Source organism: Phyllostomus discolor, chromosome 8, assembly GCF_004126475.2.
Source record: "Phyllostomus discolor isolate MPI-MPIP mPhyDis1 chromosome 8, mPhyDis1.pri.v3, whole genome shotgun sequence".
Classification (NCBI taxonomy): Eukaryota; Metazoa; Chordata; class Mammalia; order Chiroptera; family Phyllostomidae; genus Phyllostomus; species Phyllostomus discolor.
Genome location: NC_040910.2, coordinates 49,937,872 through 49,962,242, shown reverse-complemented (window position 1 = coordinate 49,962,242; position 24,371 = coordinate 49,937,872). Strand labels below are relative to the sequence as shown.

The 24,371-nt window shown below is 40.9% G+C and overlaps 1 protein-coding gene across 1 annotated transcript; it reads right to left on the bottom strand.

The window, feature by feature from the left end:
- Window positions 1-473: 473 nt before the first annotated feature.
- Window positions 474-23,777, bottom strand: ATP6V1B2 (ATPase H+ transporting V1 subunit B2). The gene is made up of 14 exons (XM_028519918.2): window positions 23,577-23,777; window positions 17,304-17,359; window positions 12,897-12,995; window positions 12,089-12,182; window positions 11,883-11,960; window positions 11,230-11,369; window positions 10,794-10,895; window positions 10,346-10,443; window positions 9,600-9,723; window positions 7,877-8,027; window positions 5,923-6,005; window positions 4,444-4,548; window positions 3,471-3,600; window positions 474-1,779 (listed from the first exon to the last, which is right to left on the bottom strand). Exons 1-14 carry the CDS (start codon window positions 23,710-23,712, stop codon window positions 1,640-1,642), a joined length of 1,536 nt encoding a protein of 511 aa, XP_028375719.1. The 5' UTR covers window positions 23,713-23,777; the 3' UTR covers window positions 474-1,639.
- Window positions 23,778-24,371: the final 594 nt, after the last annotated feature.

The following is a 24,371-nucleotide window of genomic DNA, read 5'->3' as shown; positions in this document are numbered from 1 at the left end:
TTTATTTGAAGTGAGTTTTGGCTTGCTTCAATCTGTATTTCATTTTCTATCTATGCCCACTCTCATTGTGGCAGATGGGCCTAGAGGTCCTGAAAATGTCTGAAACAAAGAACGATACAGACCCCGCAGCGACTTTCAGCACGGGATCAGACTGCAGAGTTGTTGGAAGAGGTGCCACAAAGAGCCTGAGAAGGGCAGCCTGACAACCAGAGGGCACAGAACCTGGCCATGCTCCTTCTAACCCAAAGGGCTGGCTCACAACACTGCTTGTGATGCTCTAAACCAGGAATCTAAGAGGTGTGCCACTGTATACACTTGCTTGTTGCTGCTGTTTTTCTGATTAGAAGACACAGAATCACTTTAGATCACTTCCATTAATTTAATATTTATTTTTACTTTTATCCAGATGTCACATTTCCTACATTAAAATATAATCATGCTGACTCCCCCCAACCCCCCAACACCCTCGGAGAAAAAAGTGAAGAACTTTACACAACTTGAAGGATGGAATGCACAGAGAAGTCGCCATTGAGCCCAAGTAACAAAGAACACGGAGCACGCAGGAGACACAGTGGAGTGCAGAGAAGACAGCTCAGGGCTCAGAGCTGGAAGGAGCAGGAATTAGAAGGCTAAAGCTTTTAAACACTATCACTTGTGCCACAAGATGACCCTGAAGGGGCAGAGATAGGCCAGAGAGCAGGACCAAATACAAGGTTTTCCAGAGGCTGCTCCCTAACAGAGTTTAAAATATCCATGCACAGCAGAGCTTTCTCCTGCCGCCTTGCCTTCAGCACCTGGCGAACACTTTACAAAATTACACCACTGCTAGTGTGTCCAAGCATAGAACGGGTATAGGTTCCCCCTCTTCTTTATTGTACCTCCAACTCTTTCCAAGCAACAATGCACTAGTCATTTTCATTAGGATCCCTTTGCATGAAAGCTCAGTGGGGATCAAGACAAGGCGTCCCACCACTATCAGATCAACGCCAGCTGTGCGAAAGCCGGTGACTGCGTTCCTCAGAGGGAGGGCAGACAGTCACACAGGGGGGCCCAACCTGTGCGTCCTGAAGAGGACGAGGGGCTCCTTTTCTGCTCTACTCATGAAAGGGAGGAGCAGAGGGACAGCACAGGCCAGCTGCCAGAGCAGCAGCACAGACCCAGCGGCACGCTGACAACTCGAAGGTGATGCTCGGGAGAGAGGGCTCGGGGCTCTTCCACGAAGAGGCTTCCTTCTGCCCTGCCCCTGCCCGATTTGAAGATGAGAGCATTGTTACTTCAATAGCAATATTCTTGAGCTGGTGGGGGGGGAAGGTCTAAACATCCAAATACTGAGGACACCATCAGGCAACTGGCTACCCACTATGTACAAATACACACGTCAGTAAGGAAACCTCACCTCCATCCCTGCTGCTACTTTAAACAAAGCATGGAAAATCCAGGATTTCTGAACAGGGGATATTTTAAAGTCTGTTAGCAGTTTAAGACATGGCAACACTGGCACAGGATGTCACCTATTCTGTTCTTAATTACAGGGTAACATGGTAAACTCTAACACAAAGGTGGCAATGGGGGGGCGAGAAAGGGTACGGACAGCAGAACCAGTATGTCACAAGGGTATTGAGCCAGCGACGAGTGGCAGCTAGTGCTTTGTGGAGTCCCGCGGGTAGAATTCGCTCAGGGTGCTCTGAGGGATTCTCTTCAGCATTTCTTTGGGGAAAATTCGGAGCAGCTGCCAGCCAATGTCCAAAGTCTCAAAGATGGTGCGGTTTTCGTAAGGACCTTGTAAAGAAATTGAGATTGGATGAATACAGTCAAATGACTTCCAACTCACCAGTGTCATTCAGGGTACACCCTGCTATACGACCAGCCCAGTGAGCACGGAGTATGAAAAAGAGGGACGGAGCATGAGGCCTCCCTAGACTGGATGGGACTGAACATGCACATGAGGGCCCAGACCACAAGCACCATCTCGAAGCAGAGAAAAGGGAGAGGCCCGTGGTTAGAGGCAGCAGGCAGGCAGTCTAGTGTGTGCAGTGGAGGAGGGGGCTTCTCCGACAGCTGGGTAGCATCTAAATACCTTGGGCAGTGGAACCCAACCCAGTGTTGTGTCCAGAGGGCAGTGAGAGAAAGTGTTTCCCAGCAGCAGACTACACATGCGTAGAAAGCCTGAAAGGCCACCTGAGCACATGCACAGGTCGGTGGTTTTCAAAGTTATTCTTTTTCTCATATAGCATAAACCATCCTTATCATGTAAACAAATCTCATTTCTTAACCAAGAAATCAGAGTGGCTGAAGTTCTAGATTCTTTTCTCTACCAGAAGAACTTCAATTTTACTTTAAAAATAAAACATACACACACTTGTACACTGGGGAATTTCAATTTTACTTTAAAAACACACACACTTGTATACTGGGGAATTTTAATGTTAATAAAAAATGTGTCACATAACTAGAAAAGTGCAAAAACCCTAAGTGTGCAGCTTCCTACATTGTTCCAAAACAAACACACCTGGTCTCAGCACCACTGAGCTCAGGAAGAGTGCTACCACCAGCATTAGCAGGAGTGGCAGGGGAGAAACCAAGCAAAACAGCTTGGAAACCCTGTAGGTACAATGAAGCGGAAACCATTATGGACTTTTTAGTAGAGGGACAATCAATAAAAGCTACCCTGGCAATGGCACACAGGGACAGGGGAGACTGGTGAAAAAGCTGGCCCTGACGGCCAAGGAAGACAAGACCAAAGGCGTTCAGTAGGTCTTGAGACTCAAAGTGTGGCCTAACTCAGAGAGTGGCCAGCGATCAGAAGCTTCAGCATCACCAGGAACTTCAGAACAATGCCTAGTCACTGAGCTGGAGCTAACCAGGACAATGGTCATGCCAGAGGTAAACAGAAACTGAAAGGGAATTGCTACGCAGGTGGTCAGCTAGGAAAAACTTGGGTGCTGACCATGCTGAGCCTCAGGGATGGCACAAACAACGGGGGCTCAGGTGAAGGTGTGGAATTAAAACTTCGGAAAGAGGGTAAAGGATCGTACACAGCAATTCAGGCAACAGCACGGGGGAAAAGCCAAAGCTTGGGGACAAGAAAGCACAAAAAGAACAAGCAACTAAGCCTCTGGGACCACAAACAGTAAAGAAGCAGGAAGATAAATCAAAAAAGGAGATGAAGGCAGATGGGTCAGAAAAGTCCCAAACCCCCAAAGCCAGAGGAGATGGTTGCAGAGAGGCTGGGAGGAGGAAGCCCTGGCAAGGGAAGCAACTGTAAGGAAGGGACAGTTAAATGGGAGCTACATCACTGGGTATCGGGTGGAAGGCAGAGGGGGAGTAGCCAGAGTGCTAAGTACCAGACCCTCTTCTCCTATCAGAAGAAAAACTATACAGGGACCAATGTGAAATCTCTCAAATTAGGGAAGGGGGCTTCAGAGCTACATATGAAGCCGTTGAAGTTTGTGAGAAAAAAGGCATCTTACCCTGAGCAATAAAGTTCCTCTCAAACTTCTGCAGAAACTCCAAGTAAAGAAGGTCATCTGAGGTGAGGGCTTCTTCTCCAACCACGGCTTTCATGGCCTGCACGTCCTTTCCGATAGCATAGCATGCGTACTACAGGGACAAGGTTCACAGGACAGAAGGGAGATTTTACCAATGTTCACAGTGACCAAGGCCACACATGTGTAGCTTTAGCTATCTTCAGAAGAGACCACAGAAGGAAAGTCATGTTATGGACAGACACAACTCACATAAATAAAACTCATGAAAATATCAGAAGGACTTTATTACAAAGCAGTCTCACTCAGAAAGGAGTCTTTAGGTATGCAATAAACATTACTACAAAAATACACTTCCTTAACGTGTCAATGAGCTTACATTTTCTAGAGCATTTGAAAATCAGAACTCATACCACTGAGTACTCCATCCAGAAGTTCTATTCAAGAAAAATATTTGTGATATCAGGTGTACCATTTCTACTTCCAAGTTTAAAGTATTTTTCTTTATTTGTGCCTCCTGTACAGTCTCATGAGACTATGGAAACCAAGGAATCCACAGAATACATAAAGCAGCATCCCTTAGAGTTCCAGAGACTGCTTAATATGTTAAGCAAGAAATGTTAGAGCACCCTTTCAGGAATGCCCTGTAACTGTCATTAAGGTATGTGTGGTTGCCTCTCACATGCCCCCCGCTGGGGACCTGGCCTGCAACCCAGGCATGTGCCCTGACTGGGAATCAAACTAGCAACCGTTTGGTTCACAGGCCTGCACTCAATCCACTGAGCCACACCACCAGGGCCTAATGACTTTTTATATTTCACATGAACTCTCTACTAAAATTGTATGTGGAGAGGAAAAAGAAAAGTGATCTGAGAAAGGTAAGAGGTGTAAGGCAGCAGAAAGAACGGACCAAAGGTATGTACTTCTTTAAAGGCCACCCTTAAGAAGATATACGTACCAGCTGGTTGGAGACATCGGCGTGATCCTTTCTGGTCATACCTTCCCCAATAGCAGACTTCATTAACCGTGACAATGAGGGCAGCACATTAATAGGTGGGTAAATCTTGGGCAGAATGGAAGGGGAAAATACTGTATTTAAGTACAAAATTCAAGCTTTACTGGTAGAAAAGAAGCATTTTGAAACTTATTACTATCCCTAAAATTACATTAAACCGCTGCACTGTTTCCTAGATTAGTTTGAACATGACTGACTGGTACAAAATACTTCATGCCACAGTATTTCTTTTGAGAAATCCAAAAAGTGAAACCTATACTCAGTATAAGATTATATTGAAAAACTGAATTCTCAATATCTGCCTACAGTATCAAATCTAACTGATCTTCTGAACTGACTCAAAATCACATACAAAATAAAAAGATTAACAATAATTCCACCTAAAGGGTGATCTATTACAGAACCAGAAAAGTCTGTCTTTGATTATTCAGCCATAAAAAAAGAATGAAATTGTGTCATTTTCAACAACATGGGTGGACCTTGAGGGCATTATGCTAAGTGAAACAGTCAAACAGAAAAAGATAGATACCTTATGACCTCACTTGTATTTGGAATCTAAAAACAAACAAACAAAAATACCCCAGAGCTCATGGATAGAGAGAACAGACTAGACTGGTGGCTGGCTCCCTGAGGCACAGAGTGGGGTGGGTAAAGAGGGTCGAAAGGCACCAATTTCCAGCTCTAAAACGCATAAGCCGGGGGACGTGGTGTGCAGCACGGTAACCATGTCAACAGAACTGTACTGCACAGCACACAGCACCCAGGAGAGTGGCCTTCACAATTCTCATCACAAGGAAAAGAATTTTAACTATGGTGATCGATGTTAACTGGACTTATGTGGTAATCATTTTGCACTGTATACAAATACTGAATCATTATGTTGTACACTTGAAACTAATAGATCAGTTATTCCTCAATAAAAAAATAAAACAGGAAAAAATTGTTTTTGTATTACTACCAAGATTGGTAGACTATAGACTACACCACTATGGAATAGAATACCCAGAAAAGTTCTTTAAAACAAGTGACTCCATGTTAAGGCACAATAAAGAAAAGTAGAACTTTAATTCTTTATGCTAGCACTCTTATCCATAGCAGGATTTTGTAGTTATGTCCTCAATTACTATCATTGATTGGTTCTGCGACTTCTGGAGAAACGGCACATAACAAAACCATTTTTATCACAGGCTAACTGATATAAACAAGAGTTAACTTCTTATTGCATTTCATCAGCTTTAGAACAAAATGACATTGAATTAAACAACATTATTCAAGGATCTGCGGTATATAGAAACGACAAGTTTACAGCCATATCAAAATCAATTTAAGTTGATATTTAAAAAAAAAAATTCCTAAGAGCAAAATCAAAGTCACAGAAGAGTAGACTTGTGAGCTTTCTAGCACTGCTCACATGGCCAGTACCTGTCTGTTGTGCAGCTGCCTGTCCACATAGATCTGCCCCTCTGTGATATATCCAGTCAAGTCAGGGATGGGGTGAGTGATATCTACCAGAGAAGACATCTGACATTAGTTAAAGTTGCCCACCTCATGTAAACAAGCCCAGAGGACATCCATCTGCATCACCTACAGCATTACCTAAAATGGCCCTATATAAATCATTTCCTCTGACAATGGAAAAGTACTATACTTATGCTGTATGATATGGTAGCAACTAGCCAAATGTGGCTACTGAGCACAACAAAAATGTGGCTAACATAACTGAAAAACTTTATGGTTTTTCAAATTTATCTAATTTTAGTTAACTTTAAAATTTAAACTACAGAATGTGGCTAGAAGTTATTATATTAGACAGTTTTATTTGGTTGCAGCATAGACATGTGTTGGCACATAGGGTAAATTAGCTGCAGTATAAAAAGGACTGTATCTGTCCTGGCTGGTGTGGCGCAGTGGATTGAGTACCAGCCCACCAACCAAAGGGTCACCAGTGTGATTCCCAGTCAGGGCACACGCCTGGGTTGCGGGCCAGGTCCCCAGTAGGGGGTGCTCAAGAGGCAACCACACATTGGTGTTTTTCTCCCTCTCTTTGTCCCTCCCTTCCCCTCACTCTAAAAATAAATACATTTTTAAAGTACTATTTCTCCTAGTTATGTGACCTCTTCCAAAAAGATTTTTTAAAATTCCACCTTAAATACAAAGTTCCCTTGCAGAGATTTGCCAATGGATGTATACTAAGAATACTCCTGGATCATAACTATTTCAACATGGAAACCACAGAGCTGCTAGACAAGTAAAGCACCATGATGTGCAGCACCAAAAAGGTCACACGAATGGAGACATTTCTGAGTCTGCTAAATTACATGAAGTAACTTTGTAGTTATTTTCTTGAACAGATGACTTTCATGTCAGAAGCAGTATAGTGTACCAGGTGGTGTGAATGATGAACTCAGACGGCCTGCGTTCTAAAGCTCTCACTTCCTGACCTTGACAGATACTTACCTCCCTGTGCCTCAGGTTAGCGACTCTGTCTCAAAGTCACTACGGGGAACAAATGAGTCAATATTTATAAAGTACTCAGAACGGTCCTCAAATAGAGTGAGTTATTCCTGTTTCTGGAAAATATCTCATAAAAGTGCTTTATAAAATCCAAGATAAGGACTAAAAGGTCGATGGCTTTGCTCCAGGAGCCACGTGCAGATAGGAGTTGTGCTGTGGGCTTTCACGCACACAAAGACAGCCATTTTTAACCAGCCGTTGGGGATCATCTGTCTCCAAAGCCTTTTTTTAAAGATTTATTTTTAGAGAAAGGGGAAGGGAGGGAGAAAGATGAAAGACATATTAATGTGTGGTTGCCTCTCATTTGCCCCCTACTGGGGACTTTGGCTGGCAACCCAGGCATGTGCCCTGACTGGGAATCGGAATCAAACCAGTGACCCTTTGGTTGGCAGGCCGGCACTCAATCCACTGGGCCACACCAGCCGGGGCTGTCTCTAATGTCTTATGACACTTACTGTTTGTGATTTTCACGTGACAGTTATGCTACTTTATATTTTTTGTGCACATATGTAAAAAATATCCAATTAGACTGAGAAACTTACATTAGGTAGAAACCATACATTTTTTAAAAATTCCTCATTATCTAGACCAGTGTCCTGCAAACAACAGGCACTCAACAGTACCAAGTAAATGAAAATTTAAAATTCAAATTATAAATTGTTTTTTTCTTCCACAAAAGGATATTGATAATTATGAGCAGTTTTCAAATGAAAACTTTTATTTGGGTACATTTCACTAAAGTGAAGTCTTAAAGGATAAACTCTCATAAGAGTTTCAACTCAAAAAGGTAGACAGTCTTCTCTCTTGGAATCAAAGTCCCTACAAGAAGTAGGGCTCCCATCATCCAAAAACAAACACTTACCATCATTGGGCATGGTGAGAATAGGGATTTGAGTAATAGAGCCGTTTCTACCTTCCACTCGACCAGCGCGTTCGTATATTGTGGCTAAATCTGTGTACATGTAACCTGGGAAACCTCGTCGACCAGGAACCTCCTCCCTGGCAGCTGAAACCTGACAGTAAGCCCAGGAGGGAAAGATCACACACCAGAACATGGAAAGGAAAGCTTTGTTTGTTTGAACACGCCAAATTACAAAGTTGGAATATTATCTTTTTCATTTAAATATTGTCTCTAAGACTTCATTTACAAAAATCTAGCAATACAAATTCAAATTACCCTGCAACGAAAATGCTGACAATTGGGGATTGGAAGTCTGTTTTTTTTTCCTTTTTGCTAAAATCATGTTGCCATAATGTAAATCTTCAAATAGCCTGCTAGAAGAAAATGTGCTTGCAATTTTATAAATCAAAGGAAGTTAATTTTAAAACTATGAGAACTTCTTAGTTCACAAGATTTATTTCATGCCATGGATCTTGCCATGTTTATGTAAGCTAAACCTGAAAATGTCAGAAGGGAAGGAAATCCATACCAGGAGGCATTTGATGTACTTTACATTCATCACTTAATCCTCACAACAACCCTATGAGGACGGTAATGTTGTTAATGTCAATATCCTAATTATAACCAAAGGTCAAAAAAATAATTTCTCAAAAGCACAGAGCCAGGAGTCTACTCGCTGCACAGAACATGAATAGGAATAAAGAGTCTTTCTCTCAGAGACATGCGGACTAGAATGTGGGTGTACCCATCAATCTATAGCCACTAAACACCCAAAAGCATGAAGGCCAGGCATGCGTGCTACTTGGGCACCTCTCGAGTGTGCTACAGCAGTGTCACTCGAAGCACACTCTGCACACCAGCTTTATCAATGTGCGATGCGGAAATACAGGAAACAAAATCTGCATTTAGAAAACGTTAATGGCACCCTAACAATTTCACATCTGTTGAGGCTAATAAAAAGTATGTATTTTTTTATTTCACTTCTCCAATAACTCATTTTTGCTGATTTTAGAAAAGTACTGGACTGTGATGCGGGGTGGGGGGGGATGTCCTCCACTGACCCGCTCAGCAGCAGGGTGAGGTGTGTGTCTCAGAGAATTTTAAGAAGCTGCACAGCCTGTCTCTTCAGAAGTCTTTTTCCTTCTTATATGCTTAAAAGAGTAACCTACTCAAAATTTCAGTCACTTGCATTAGAAAAAAACACCCTAAACTTCTGGGTGATAACTCTAGAATCTTAATACTGTTCCTACGTAAACACTGAGTTTTCCGAAGGAAAAGGCGCTGGGAAGGGAGCTGCCACAATACGGCCTCTATTTTTACTGACATCATTAAAAACAAAATTCGGTAAAGGGTTAAAAATTGACAGTCTGGACAGAGATAAAACTTTCTGGGAGAGTAACTGAGTAAGTAGCTTGCAACAGTTATCATTCACTCTATTTTAGAGTGAAGTCTTAATCCGTGGAGACAGTGACAGTATGATAAACAGGACAATAGCTGAAATCTCTTCCTAATCACTTCAACTCAAGTGACAGAAAACAAGTTGGATTTTCCTTTCTGATTAATTATGGTATTCTACTAATATAAGAGCAACGAAGTTTTAAAAACATGATTAAAGAAAGTAAAAACTTACAAAGAGACAAGATTACCCTGAAAATCAAGCCATTTCAATGAAGGGAAAAGTTACCTCTCGAAGTGCTTCAGCATAAGAACTCATGTCTGTCAGGATAACCAACACGTGTTTCTCACACTGATAGGCCAGAAATTCAGCTGTGGTGAGAGCCAAGCGAGGAGTGATGATTCGTTCAATACTGAAACGGAACATTAAGTCCCAAGTCACTCAAACAGGCCAAAAACAAAAGAAAATGAGATTCTAGAAATAATAGTACAGTCTCCCTCTAAAAGCTTTAAGTAAACTGAGGAGGGTAAAGCAATTATTACTTTAAAAGTTCTTAAATAGGCAGTTATTTTAGGTATTTACATAATAAAACTTACTTCTACAAAGTTAAATTATTTTATAAATAAATTCTCAGAACTACACGGCTCTCACAACAGAGAAGAGGAAAACAAAGAACAGGGGCCCGACTGCTCAGGTAAGAGGCGAGGACCACTGAGCAGAGACAGTGCGCACCATGCGGTACAGCGCGGACAGTGCGCTAGGTAACTTCGATGCAGTATCTCAGTGAACAGGCACAAAAGCCTGTGAGTCAAACGCTGCTTGTCACTCTTTCTGGAAGAGAAAACTGAGCTTTGGAGCTTAAGTGATTTGCTCAGAGCCAAGTAACTACCAAGAAGTAGAACTGGAATTTAAAGAGTTATCTCATTCTTATGCCCAGGTTGCTGTCATTATTATAACATTTTACCTCCCTATTCTTAGCCACATTTTTGACCTGAAGCCTGGGTGAGCAGAAAGAAATAGCTCTCTTTACTTACGTAGGGTCATTAGCCAAGTTCAAAAAGAGGCAGACGTTGTCCATGGAGCCATTTTCTTCAAAGTCGGATTTGAAGAACCGGGCAGTTTCCATGTTTACCTAAATAGTAATGACTTCATCAGCACTAGCAGAAGAAAACCCTCAACATGTGTTTCTGATGAAGGCCAAGCTACAGATCTCCACTGTTCTTTTGTTTAAAGTTTCAAGTCCTCAAAAAATTCTCACAGAAGCCAACAGTGTAAACAGCCTGCCTTGGGCACAAAGAGAATTATTCTTACATTTTATAGTCAAGTGCCAAATTTTAATCCTTAGTTTGTCCAAAATGCCAAGTTGCAACTTCTCTATAGGGACATAAATTCAATGATACATGAGTAATTTTCTACCCTGTTGTAATAACATAAGCAATCAACTTTATATTTGATAGTAAACCAGAAAATAATTTTACTTACACCCATAGCAGCAAACACAATTGCAAAATTTTCCTCACTGTAGTCCACTACATCTTTGGATTTCTTTACCAAACCAGCCTGGCGGCAGATCTGAGCTGCAATCTGATGAGGAGTACAAAAGCACTGGGTTGATCTCTAAAATAACAAATCTAGAACAAAATAACTTTCATCCTAAACTTTTTGAAATTATACCTAGAGATGAAATTGGGAAAGTTTAAAGGACTTTACCCAACAAAACTACTTTATACTTTTTGGAAAGATTCCTAAGAGTAACTGAGGAGACAGCAATCATACATGGATAAAGGTTCAATGTAATGGATTGTATAAACAGTACCAGTGGGGATTAGTGCCGAAAACTCTTCGGTTTCCCATTAATGTGAAGCATTCAGAAATTCTCCCTCATTAAACTGTACATCAAACAGCTCCTAGCCCTCACCTCATTGTGTGGTAAGCCAGCCGCAGAGAAGATAGGGATTTTCTGCCCCCGAGCAATGCTGTTCATGCCATCGATGGCCGAAATGCCTGTCTGAATCATCTCCTCTGGGTAGATTCGACACTGAGGATTGATTGGCTGGCCTGATGCAGTTCAAAAAGGGAAAATTTTCACATGTCTATACATGAAGATTAAAACCATATAAAGCATTTCTTTCTACTCTTAAAATAGTTATTTCTGAAAGTGGTTAAATAATTTTTTCCACTCATCTTGCATAGACCCAAGAAATATATGGTAGCAGAACTCAAGGACCTAAAGTGGATAAAGGTGCAGTAAATAAGAGAACAGACCTTGTTCAAAGCCATGGCTTTACTACTTATGTTTCAGGAATACCCTAGTAATATCTTAAAATATTTTAAAAGGCGAAAGATTTATATGCTCTGAAGAGAAACCAGAGTATCTTTAAACATTTCATACAAAATCTTCAGATGATCTCTAGGAAAAATAAAGTTATTAAATAATAAAATAATTAATTACAGAACATGTTGGTTATTAGCTTAAAGCATCACAAAAATCACTCTCTATGTGGCAGAGATGTAAGCTAGATGGATGAAGGCCATTTCCCCCAAACACAGAAATCCACTGACTGTCCTCACCCATGATGTCAAGAAAGTCTTCAGCCAGGACAGCCGGGCCTCTGTCGATAGGTTTTCCTGATCCATTGAATACCCGACCTGTAAAACAGTGAGACAGTACCGCATGGACAAGGACACCAACATTCATCATTTTTGAGAAGACTTTATGGGAACATGTTGAAAAGCAAACAGATCTCTGCCCAGAATGAGTAATAACATTAATTTACCAAGCATATCCTCAGACACTGGTGTTCGGAGAATATCCCCAGTAAACTCACAAGATGTTTTCTTGGCATCAATACCTGAAGTTCCTTCAAATACCTACCAAGAAAGAGAAGTAATCAGAAGGGTAAAAGAAATTTAAATCATAAGCATTTAAATTTTGTCAGCCCTTATAACGTCAAGTATTGTACATGAATGCACACCATTTTTAATATCATGAACACAACTTCTTCACAAGGGTCATGTCTGTAGGACATCAAATTCTACAAGCAAGCTAAAAATGTTTTTTATATTTTTAAAGAATTAATTTAAAAAAAAAGAAAGGAAAAAAATATGTATCAGAGACCCTAGGTGGCTCCACAAAGCCCTTTACAGAAATGTTGCTGACACTTGCTCTAGATTACTTTTTGGGGGAATGTGTTATTTGAGAAATCTGGCATTTCCCATAATTGGTGACATCAAAAGTTAGGATTAGAGGACATAATTTAAAGAAGCTCACTCAGATCTCATTTTGGTTTCATCCCATAAGCTATAAATTCTGCTTTTCACCTCTCCTTCTACATGATTATCTGCTTCATCTTAGCCATTTAAAAAATAAATAAAGCCACCTTGCCGGTGGAGCTATTGGGCTCCAGTGCAGATAAGTGGCTGACACTTGGCACAAAAACATGCAGAAATAATTCTCCCCCTAGCCAGTAATCAATCTCTAAAGATACACTTATTCAATGATGAGGAGAAAGAACACGTGACATTCCTTGTATTTCTGTGATTAGGAAAAAGTATAGCTGGCCAGGTTTTGAAAATAATACTTACCTGAACCACTGCTTTGGAACCACTAACTTCTAGAACCTGCCCACTTCTCCTTGTGCCATCTGGTAATGTCAAGTGAACAATCTCAGCGTATCTGGGAAACTAGGAAAAAATTAAAAAATCAGTAACTTAACTATAGGATTAGAGGTTACAGTTAAGAGTTAGGGTTAGAAACTTCCCCAAACACTCCACACACTCTATCTTGAGCACAGTGTGTATACATATGTGATCCCACCACATCCCTCACTCACAAAGGTACACCCTCGAGTTTACAACATCCTCAAGTAGTTCAAGTCCTTCAAATGCTCATCGCTGGTACATACCCTGGCAAACCAGCATAAGGTACAGAGAGAAGGGTCTTAAATCCATGAGAATGCAGTAATTAAAATTTTTCCTTCTGTGTATAAAGTTTTGAGACTACAGAAAGGTACAGAACTCAGAAACAACCATGTTCCCCCTACTCAGAACTGCAGTCTGCTGTGTGTGTGTGACCAGGGCTGTGTGTGATCGCCTGTGTATTTGAGGGGCAGGAGGACAGAATGCAACTAGATAATAAAATGACTATCATAATAAACAAATATCCCCCCACAGTCTAAATCTCCTAACCAGATATGTATTCCTTTAATCCATTCTTAACATTTTAAATGCATGTTTCAAAAAATATTGTGTGGTTTTATTTATATAAATGGCAACACACTAAAAATATCCTGCAATTTTTTATTTCCTCTGACCTTATGTTTTGAATTGGTCATGTAATATTTACCTTATTTCATCAACATAATCTATGAGAAGATGCACCGCTATTTTGTGTGACGTGAAGGCAAGCATCTGCCAATTACACTATGACAGACAACTGATGGTAACTTGATTTTGGACATGCTAACATGTGAATATATGGGCATCTTAAAATTAATGTTAGAACAGATTGTAGTGAAAATAAAATCAAATGACACCACCCTTTATTCAGTTGTTCTGCTGACGGGGTTCAAGGCCGCCCCAAATCTGCACTGCTGCAAACACGCTGCAGGGGACGCTTCCACATGTGCTCCTCACGGGCTGTGCCCGCTTCCTGCCACACTCCTCTCCAAACGAACAACTGATCCACAGTCTCCCTCCCAGTGTACAAAAGTATCTTTTCCCTACATCTCTGTCAGCTTATATAACTATTATTAAGCATTAATTTTTACCATTTGATAACGTAAAAAATAACACCTCTCCACTTTGTATTTTCAATTCTGCTAACACTGGGCATCTTTTCACGCTCACTGGCAACTCAGACTTCATCCCCTATGACTGGCTCATTCATATCTTCTCACTTTTCAATGCAATCTGCTCTTTATTTTTAGGAGTTTTGTAGGTTCTAGATACTAATTTTTTTGCAAATATCTGCTTTTAGTCTGTTTCTTGTCTTTTAAATTTGTTTATGGGATCTTATCACTTGAAGTTTTAAAACTTTTTATGTTATAAAATAACTTGTTGTCCTTTATGATTTGTGCCTTTTGTGTCCTGTTGAGAAACACTTTCTAAACTGAAGTCATTAAAATGGTCATTTTTACTATCTTCTAAAATAGGTTTTTTATGTTCAGGTATTTAATCCACCTGGATTTACTTTTGGTAAGTAATTTTACTTTTCTCATTCTTATTCTTTTTAATACAGGAAGCCAAATGCCCTAATAATATTTACTGAGCAGCACAAAATGTGCCCCACTGACTTGCAGGGTGGCCTTTACCAGGTACCACGCCCAGTTCTCACGTGTGAAGAACGCGCCTCGTTTCCCCTGCCGACACCCCTGCTTACTCCTGCCCCAGATCTTCACTCCTCGTCACTCTACCTCCAATGTTGTAACCTGGGGAGAACCAACACCTTTCTAGTCGGTTGTTCACGAACACGGAATCTACACTTAAGTTTTATGTCTTTAAACAAAGTTTTATAGTTTTCTATAAATAGGTACTGATCATTCTAATTAGTTAAGCTGGCACACAGACTACTACTGATTTCTGTAGACTGATCATGCATCCAGCAACTCTGCTTCACACCTTGTTTCCAACAGTTTGTCCACTGAATGATTTGAGTGTTCCGTTTGGTTAACATCACCAAGAAAAGATGACTAGCTGTGCCTTTTTCTTCCTGATCCCCTGACTCCCTAACTTCTTCTCCCCAAGGTCAGCTGGGCTCTGAGCATGAGGATGGGGAGTGGTGGGGACAACAGGACTCCTCGCCTTGCTCCTGACGTAAATGGAAATGTTTCACAGTCTCTCCTTAAGGGCGCTATTTGCTGGAGGCTGTGGTGGGTATCCCTTAAGAGGTTAAAAATTTGATCAAGTCCTTATTTCCAAGATTTTTTTAAAGTAAGTAATTCTATCAGCTACTTTTTCTGTATTTACTGAGAAAAGCATAAGCTTTTTCTAGTTTAATCTATGAATGAGCTGAATTACACTGATACATTTTCTAATATCAAGTATTAGAAAATACTTTGTATCATTACTGGTATAAACTCTAATTTGTCATAATTGTGCTTATTTTTTGCATATTTTTGCTAATATCCAATACACGAGTACATTTTATTAAGAATTTTGAAACCTGTGTTTATAAGTGAAAATAGCTATAATCTTCTTTTCCTGTACTACCCTTTGTCTAGCATGGGAATCAAAGGTGTGCTCACTTCACTGAGATGCAATGGGCAGCAGTCTCCGTTTTCCCCTATTGTGATGCGATTCGTGTGAGGGTATCTGCTCCTTCGTCCTATGTGTATGCTTTAAGTTAAAAACAAAAGCCGAGAACTGAAAACAAAGCAATCGCTCTAAATCTGGTGGTATAAAGCCATTTTTAAAACTCCACAAAATTTACCAGCTCTTTCTCAGCTGGAGCTATATACCCCAAATATTCAATGAAACTTTCTTAGCTCTCTTAAAATTACTTCCGCAAAGATGTTTTCTAAGTCCTTCCTATTATCGACTCTTACAGTGCCCTGCACTTACTTACCCCTGATAGCACTAAGTAATTAGACACGTCTGTGCCCGTGTTATACCTGCTTCCCCACTGCGCTGTACTCACTGGGGGAGAGGCCATACCCACTGTTCACACCATGTTTTCTGGGCTGAGTTCAGCACTTCACATAGTGCTGAGGAATGAATATTTTCAAACTTTTCAATAATATATTTATTAATATAAAAGTTTCACATCTTAATAATGAGCCCAAAATTGTATCTATTAAAGAATATAGAAGAAAAAAATAAAGACACAAATAAAGCTTCCTATATTTTCTCAAAAAATAGAAGTGATGGCTCTTTCACAAAGCATTTCTGGGCATCTGCCTAACCCTTGTACAACTGGAATGCTACACACTGTGGCTGTGAATCAAACTGCAGACTAGTATGAAACTGTGGCTGGGAGGTACACTTGCTGTGAACCTCGAGATTCATTTGTATAAATACCTTGTTATGCCCAAAAACACTACCTCAGTGAGACAGTATTAAACTGAAGAGACAATGTACTTTGCCCTTTCTTTTAAGAGATGTTTTTCCATTTATTTTCTGCTTCCAAAGAGGTCACATGCCAACACACTTCTACCATTACTTTCCTCAACAAACAAGTAACTGTGTGCCTTTCGCCCTAATCCACCACAACAATCGACGTAGAATTACTGTTCTGGAGAGCATATTAGAGAAATTATTTTCTCCAGAGATATTTATCACAGAACTCTGGCAGACTTCGCCCAGGATATTCAACTACAGACTATATTCTATGCCTCTAGACTAAGGTAACACTAATGTGTTTATAATTATCACATACATGTGTGGCTACAACAACATGTAACTAAAATAAAACAAACTGGAAAAGTAAAAACTATACTTTGCTTTAGGGGTTTAGTTTCTATTGAGATAATCTGTATTTATTTATTCAATATTTGAATACCAGTGTCAAGCCCTCAAAGATAAAAAGTAGCATTGTTTATTCATTCATAGACCTTAAAATTTTAGTCAAGAAGACAAAAAAATGTAACAAGTAATTATAACACATGGCGCTCTATGAAAGAGCCACATATCTGTATCTATAAGAATCATGTACCATGTCACATGCACACCATCTATCTACATAACGTTCTACAGGTTATAAAATATACTCATAAATATTATGGTTTTTTCCCCAACAGACATGTGAGGTAGGAGTGACAATTTTTTTAATTCTGCCAACAACGGACCCTAGGTCACTAACAGATCCACAGTAGATCCAGTACCGGAATCCAGTCTTCTGACTTTTGATCTAAAACTTGTTTCCTATAGAGCACTGACATCCAGACCAAGAGACAGCTGAAAAATCCTGACGTAAAATTTAAAGTATACGTGAAGAGGATTTAATGCCCCATTTTTAACTTCATAAATCGCTAAACGACAATGGCGGTGTCTTACCTTAACATGATCTAAGATCACGAGTGGACCATTGACCCCAGACACTGTCCTGTACGCTGGAAAAAACAGAAGAGTCAGCTTTAGTCGAACAGGACAATAGCCTCAAATATCTCCCTGGGGTCACACAGAAACCTCTCCCCACTTTCTCACCCTGTTACAATATGGAGCACTCGAACAGTTACCACACTTTTTGTTGAATGTATTAGATATGGCTGTGCCTGAACAGCTTTTCATCTACCCACACGCAGCCAAAACCATCTGAACCCTTACTATGATGTTTTAAGTAAGTCATGATGTTTTAAGGAGCCAGGATACAAAGATAAAAAAAGGTGCAGAGGAACAGATTTCCCTCAGAGCTCACAGTTTAATGTGGAGAAGGGGTAGTTATGGGTTCTAACAGCTGTGTGGAGGGCGTGGGAGCAAAGGAGGAACCTAGCAGTCCTTCTCACCTTGAAGAGAACAGAAAAGCTTTATAGAGGAGGTGGCACTTACCTAAGTAGATGAGGAAAGGGAAGGGAATACTTAACTTTAGCAGAACTGACAACACTCACAAAGGAAATCTGAGAAAATGCAGTCTGTTAAGGTAAAGGTTATCATTACAAGGCATCTTAAAAACTGGGAAAATTGCTTTATGAAGGAGGGAGTAGGCAAGGAAATGAAAGGTCAGAGGGTCAAACGAGATAAGTATCCTTTAAGGAAAAATGAAAGTCAAATGTTACTGTGAGCTCGGAGACTCCTATTTCCCCTGAAAATTACGGCCTAGGAATGCACTGCTGTCCGTCTGTAAGGCAGCTAACCCCCAGGTTAGCTGTCCTTCAACCACATCACACCTCACACCATTTGTCAAGTACAATGGTAACTAGGGAAAAAACAGAACACTCATGAGAGTAATTATAATATCGGAATTAACTAAACTTCATAATCAGAACAGTTAAAAAATAAAATGGGTGTATAAAAAAAGCTTACTACAGGCCTAAAATAATTTCTAAGAAGCTAGCTGTCAACCAACTGAGAACTTCTCACTTGCTTGATTTCTCACGGAGGCTGGGGCAGAGATTGCTGGCACGGACACAGACTCCCAGGAATGAGGAAACCATTTAGAGACCAGCCTCTCCGCTCCAGGGGTTCCAGAACTCAGAGACACAACTCCCGCAGCCCAGAAGCAGCGCCCTGGTAGGAGCATGGGGACAGAGTAGGCGAGCACTGTCAGGGCCCCTGGATTCCACACATTCAAACCCCGACAAACACGTACTGCAGGACCTCTGTCTTTGTAACTATCTTATCAGAGGCCCCCCAATGACTTCTGTTTATAACTATAGACAAAGGGCAAGTCACAAACTTAAAAAGTTAAGTTGCTTGAATGGATGGTAAATAAAGAATGAGCCATTCCTCAAAAATTATTAGAAAGACCCCAATTGTCATGTTTTCTGCAACTTTTATGAAAATCCACTCCATTGTTTGAAAATAACCTAATATTCTTAGAAATAATTCCTACCTCTAAAAATGATTCATTGTTCTCATTTTAAAGGTCCAAATATTCTAACACTGACTTTCTAAAATTGCTATGTGAAAATGCAAAGTGAGCTACATTAGAAACAAGTTTTCTTAGAACCCAGTGCTTAAAAATACAGAAACAAAAACCTTTTCAAAATTTTTACCTCTACAGTTGGGAATGGAAGGAGGGACGAATTACAGGCAAAGTAACATTGATAAAATCCTTCAGGTTCTGAAAGCCTCCTTACTTTTTAGAAAAGATCTCCGTACGTCTAATCTCTACAAAAATGTTTCAGCATCTCATGCTTAAATCCAGCACATTCAAAATTACGAAGTTTTGCCAGTCATGAGCAAAAGCATGACCGAGAAAAAGAAACGCTAGTCATTGCTTCTCCTGGAAACAGTGAATAAAGCGGACTTCTACATAAAACAAGGTTCTACTGCATCAAAAGCAGTCTCTACATTTGCAATAATATATGTAGCCTTTAAAAAAATTTTAATGTATATTTCTCAATTACAGTTTACATTCAACATTATTTTGTATTAGTCTCAGGTATACAGCACAGTGGTTAGACAACAGACAATCATGTACCTTGCAAAGTGCTCCTCCCATATCTCCAGTACCAACCTGGCACAATATTATTGATTACTCCCTATGCTGTAGCCTCTGAAAAAGCCAGTAAGTAACCATTTGAATTCATTAATATCAATACTATCAATACACATTTCATAGGCACGTGTCAGGAATACTTATTTGATATCCATAACAGGTCTGTGAGTTAACTAATATCACCCCAAGTTTTAGAAGAGAAACTGATTCTCAGAAATTCAGTAACGTGCCCAAGGACCTGCACTTACAAAGTCGGGCTCCAGAGCCGCTAGTTCCTTAACTCTGCACCACTGCTCAAACGCTAACACTGCACTAGTCACTTTGTAGTCTGACCCACTCATAATTGCCCATAGCTATGCCACTCAAAATAATGCCAATGAGTCTGCATGTTTAGCTACAAAAAAAATAAGTTACTTTGACTATTTAATGCACAGAACAATGATTCCCTTTGTGTCCACATTTTTGTCATTACTACAAAACTATCTTTCTTCAATGGAGTATAGCAGCTGGAGAGTTTAAATAGAGGAAAGACGCTAATGGAAATGCTTCAGCAGTTTTGCCTCATTGGAGGCAAACATGAAAAACAGGAGGAGACTACTTCAGATACAAATCAGAGGTTAAGCAACGTGCTTGGCTTAAATTAAACTGACATACACAAACTAACCTATTAAGTGTTGTAACTCAAACTAAATAAAAAACATCACCAAACAAAAATTTGGAGAGTGCACCACACTTTTGCAGAGCATCTTTAGAGAGATTATTTTATTTCAGTTCCCCATGATGCTAGTAGGTAGGCAAGGCTGATACATCCATTCTGCACTTAAACTAAGGTTCCAAGGCTCTGAGAAATCTGTTACTAAACAGGAAAGATAGGATGAGAAGTAGTTTTGTTTTTTGGGTTGCTTTTCCCTAATTCTCAAGTTGGTATCCTATGATCCTTTAATATTTCTGAACCCAGTCTCCACTATAATTAAGAAATATGGGGATGACACAGTTCCAAGCACTTGGGACTACGAATATATACCAAAAACAGTTTATATACAAATTATAGCTCTTTTGCATAATAATAAAACTATTTGCAAAGAAAAAACTACCAGAAAAAATGTTATCAAACACCACCTTTTATCTCTCAGGATATTTATCCAGCCTTCCTCACCATTACCATTAACAGCCCAAAGCAGAGATAACAGTTTAGAGTAAGGCTGCCAAAGGCATTAAGCTACTCTTCAGAAAGCTAAAAAAAACCATTCACAGATTATATGAACACTTCTACTTGCTGAAATAATGACCACTCTTCTCTTAAAATGTTCCAAATGAATAAGAACTTGGATCTTCAGGGGATGATCAGAACTTGTGACAACACAGCAGACGCACATTTACATTATATGCCAAACACATTCTACAACCAACGAGGCACATCTTTGATTCTGAACTACCAAGCAGACAATACATATTTATGGAGTAACATTTAAAACCAAAATCTACAAAGGTTTTTAAGAAGCATATATCTTGTCAGATGACATCCTGTTCCTCCTGCAGGATATAAGATTGTTCAACACTGCTAACGCCACTTAATGATTGTGAAATTTTTTAAGAGAAAAATTTGGCAGCCATTGCACAAGAGATCTAGTCCTTCAGTCTCTGCCTCATTAACAAAACAAAAACCCAGAGCAATCATCTTCCATTGTGCAAGAGTAGATACCCACACCCTGAGCAGTGGGCACCAAGGGCAGTGGGCACCGAGGGAGAGGTTCTAGGAACAGACAGGCCAATGATCCCTTTATTTGACTTTTCTGGGGCTAGCTCTGCTTTATAATGTAAGAAACAAAAGGTTACTTAACCTAGGGTCTGAATGATGGAGATTATCTAATTCAAAACGTATAGTATCTGAAGCTCTATGTATATTATTGAACCTTGCTCAAAGTTTAAAAGAAAATCAAGTTTCCTTTCCTTGTGACTTTAGGAATTCAATTAAAGTGCTCAAGATTATATTAAGCCTGCACATCCCATTTTCCAGTTCTTAACAGCCCCATAATCCTGAAGTTGTTTTAAAACAGGATCCAATCTGTACAGTGAACTGCCAATATTACTCTGTTCCTTCATTGGAACAGCACACATTAAATAACTGTAACATTACTGCCTGAGATGGTATCATCAATCTTTAATTAGAAAAATTAAAAGGTTAATCAATATTTATTCACAAGCAATTAACACTATTAACTAGAATCAAGAATTTGGCAATACAGGAAAAAAAGTGACATTCCACAAATGCAGTTAGCTGTTAGCCTAAGTATGACATCATTTATGCCTTTCAGAGTAACTCAACAAAGGGGAACTCAACTCAGTCAAGTACGCCAACTCCCTACTCTGATTCCATTCACGTTAAGAATCTATCCACTAAACTATCAGAACAAGGGGTTTAAATGTAAGTTATACAATAAATTCTAAGACACAGTACTTCTGTGTGTCAAGCAATGTGGGAGGCGCTGAGTATACAGAAAGGATTCCTGACCTCTAAAGGTTCAGTTTTAAGCATTATGTTGCAATGATTCTGTCAGAAGGAATCTCATCTAGGGAAGTTCTTTAGTCACTGGCTAGGCACAGATACCATACTCACCCCTCTTAAGGGTTTACAACCTTAATCATGGAGAACCCTCTAAAAAATGTTATTTCAGTTGATACTCTCTGAATTGACATTGAATGAATAATTATTGAAAACTAACTACTGTACCCTTATAATCTTTTCTTACGAACACCACTAATGTCTGTCTACCCAAAGCAAAGCACACAAATGCAATTCACAAGCGAATTCATAATTGTTGGGTATAAATTTACTGATAAAGTCAACATAAAATGCAACGTCTGTCAATATCCTGAAACATTCCTATCAGCTTATAAACATTCCCAATAAACCTCCAATAAACATTCTCTAATTCAGATAATTCCCAGGGTAAAAAGCACATCTCGACAAACAGTGGAACCAAATGTGTTTTCCTCTCCTGCCCTGCAGTGCTGTCACATGACCCAGTAACAGATCAGGATGGGATTAGTCAGACAGGAGAGAAACCCTTCATCTGAAATTCTTTTTAACCAATGAGCCACCCACAAAGAGGCACTCTGGCAACTAACCAGTGCAAATATAGTCCTGCCACCTGGGGAAAGAAACATCAGGTGCTTTCCCAAGTTTTAAGTCTACTTCCAGGGCTCATCCCCAGTTCCTAAGAAAGCTGTGAAGAGGTCTGATGCTACACAACTGTACTGTTTCGTAATAAAGAGCCATTTCTTGAGCAGTTCACTTAAACCTGGTTTTTTAAGGCCTTTTTATAGTCACAACACTTAAATATTCCTATGCATATGGATTTGCATAAATCATGCTATGTGAGCAAAGATCCTTGGTTTCCCCAAGACAGCCTTGCACTCAACCAAGTTAGGTTAACTGGTCAGTAAATGAACAGGCAATGGTAGAAAAAAGCCCGGCAAGAATTAAGAGACCTGGAATTTTAGTTCCTGCTCGGCCAATAAGGAGGTGTCTAAAGCCTGGCAAGTGCTGTCCCTCCAGCAACCTTAGGCTCCTCACTGTAAAATGAGAGGATTAGACTAGATAACCTGCGGGGTACTTTTCAGCTCTAGCGTTCCGTGATACCTAGGTGTCCCGCTGTGGAACATCCCCTCCAACCAACGTCTCCCTCTGCCTACCGGCCGACCTCCATCCCCGAAAGGCCAGACAACGTCAGCGACGGCACTTACACCTTCGCCCGCGGCAAGAGCGGCCCTGAGGTCCAAGCTAGTGAGAGCAGATAGGGAGGGGCCGTTCCCTCGACCACTAAATATCCAAATGAGGTCAGGCGAAGATGAAGACTGGAGTGACAAGAAGCGGCCTTCCCGAGGGAGGGACAGGAAGCTAGTGCCTGAGAATGCTCCAGCCGAGGGAAGTTGGAGAGGGCAGGAGCCCACCAACCCGAGGAAAGTTCCCGCTGGTGCTCTTTCTCTCACGAAAATATAAGGTACACTCTAATCTTCTCACCCATGGTTGAGGGTACGGGAGGATGCGAAAGACAAAAATAAATAATTCATCCCCCACCCCCAAGCCACTGGCTAAGCAGGTGAGTATGAGCAAGGGGCTGGGCTAAAGAGCCAAGACAAGATCCATCTTGCCCTCTGATACTCACTGAGGCGAGGCTGGGAGAGGTAGTTCCGGCTCACTGCCAGCGCCTGCTCCCGAGATCCCACCACTGGCCCACTGGTGGGCACGGGTAGCTCGGGTGCCGCCCCGTTTACAATCCCCCGCATCGCCCGAAGCGCCATCTTGTCTCCTCTGTCCCGACTGGCCCCGCAGCAACGCTGCGCAGGCGTAGATATAGCTGGGGCAGCCCGCGCAGCCGGCTCCGCCCCTGCGCGCTGCTTTGCCCAGACCTCGCCCCGCCCCCTTCGCGGCTCTCCGCTGGCTTCCTCGTGACTCGGCGTCCGCGTGGGCGGGACTGAGCCTGCGTGTCAGCTGCGAGGAGCTGACCAGCGTGCTGGGAGGGAGGGAGGGACCGTTGCCGGGGTTTGGGAAGCTGAAGAGGAAGAGGGTTCCAGAGAGAAAAGCAACCCATTTAGAGAGAGAGGAAATGAGGAAAAAGGGAAGTCAGTAAGGGAGGGAGTAGAGGAAATGGGACGGAGGGGGAGGGAGGCAAGCGCCTACAAGAAAAGGTCAAGTGATGTCCACTGTATAATGGCACCTCATGACATTGAATGAACTCAAGGTCTAAAAACACACTTTGAAAACCAAAAGCAATGAAGTACAAGTAGGTAGTTACAGAATAGCCATGGGGATGTAAAGTACAGTATAGGAAATGGAGCAGCCAAAGAACTTAAACGCATGACCCATGGACATGAACAATGGTGTGGGGATAGCCTGAGGGAGTGGGGGGTGCTGGGGGGGGGGGCAAAGGCACAAAAATTGAGACAACTGTAAGAGCATA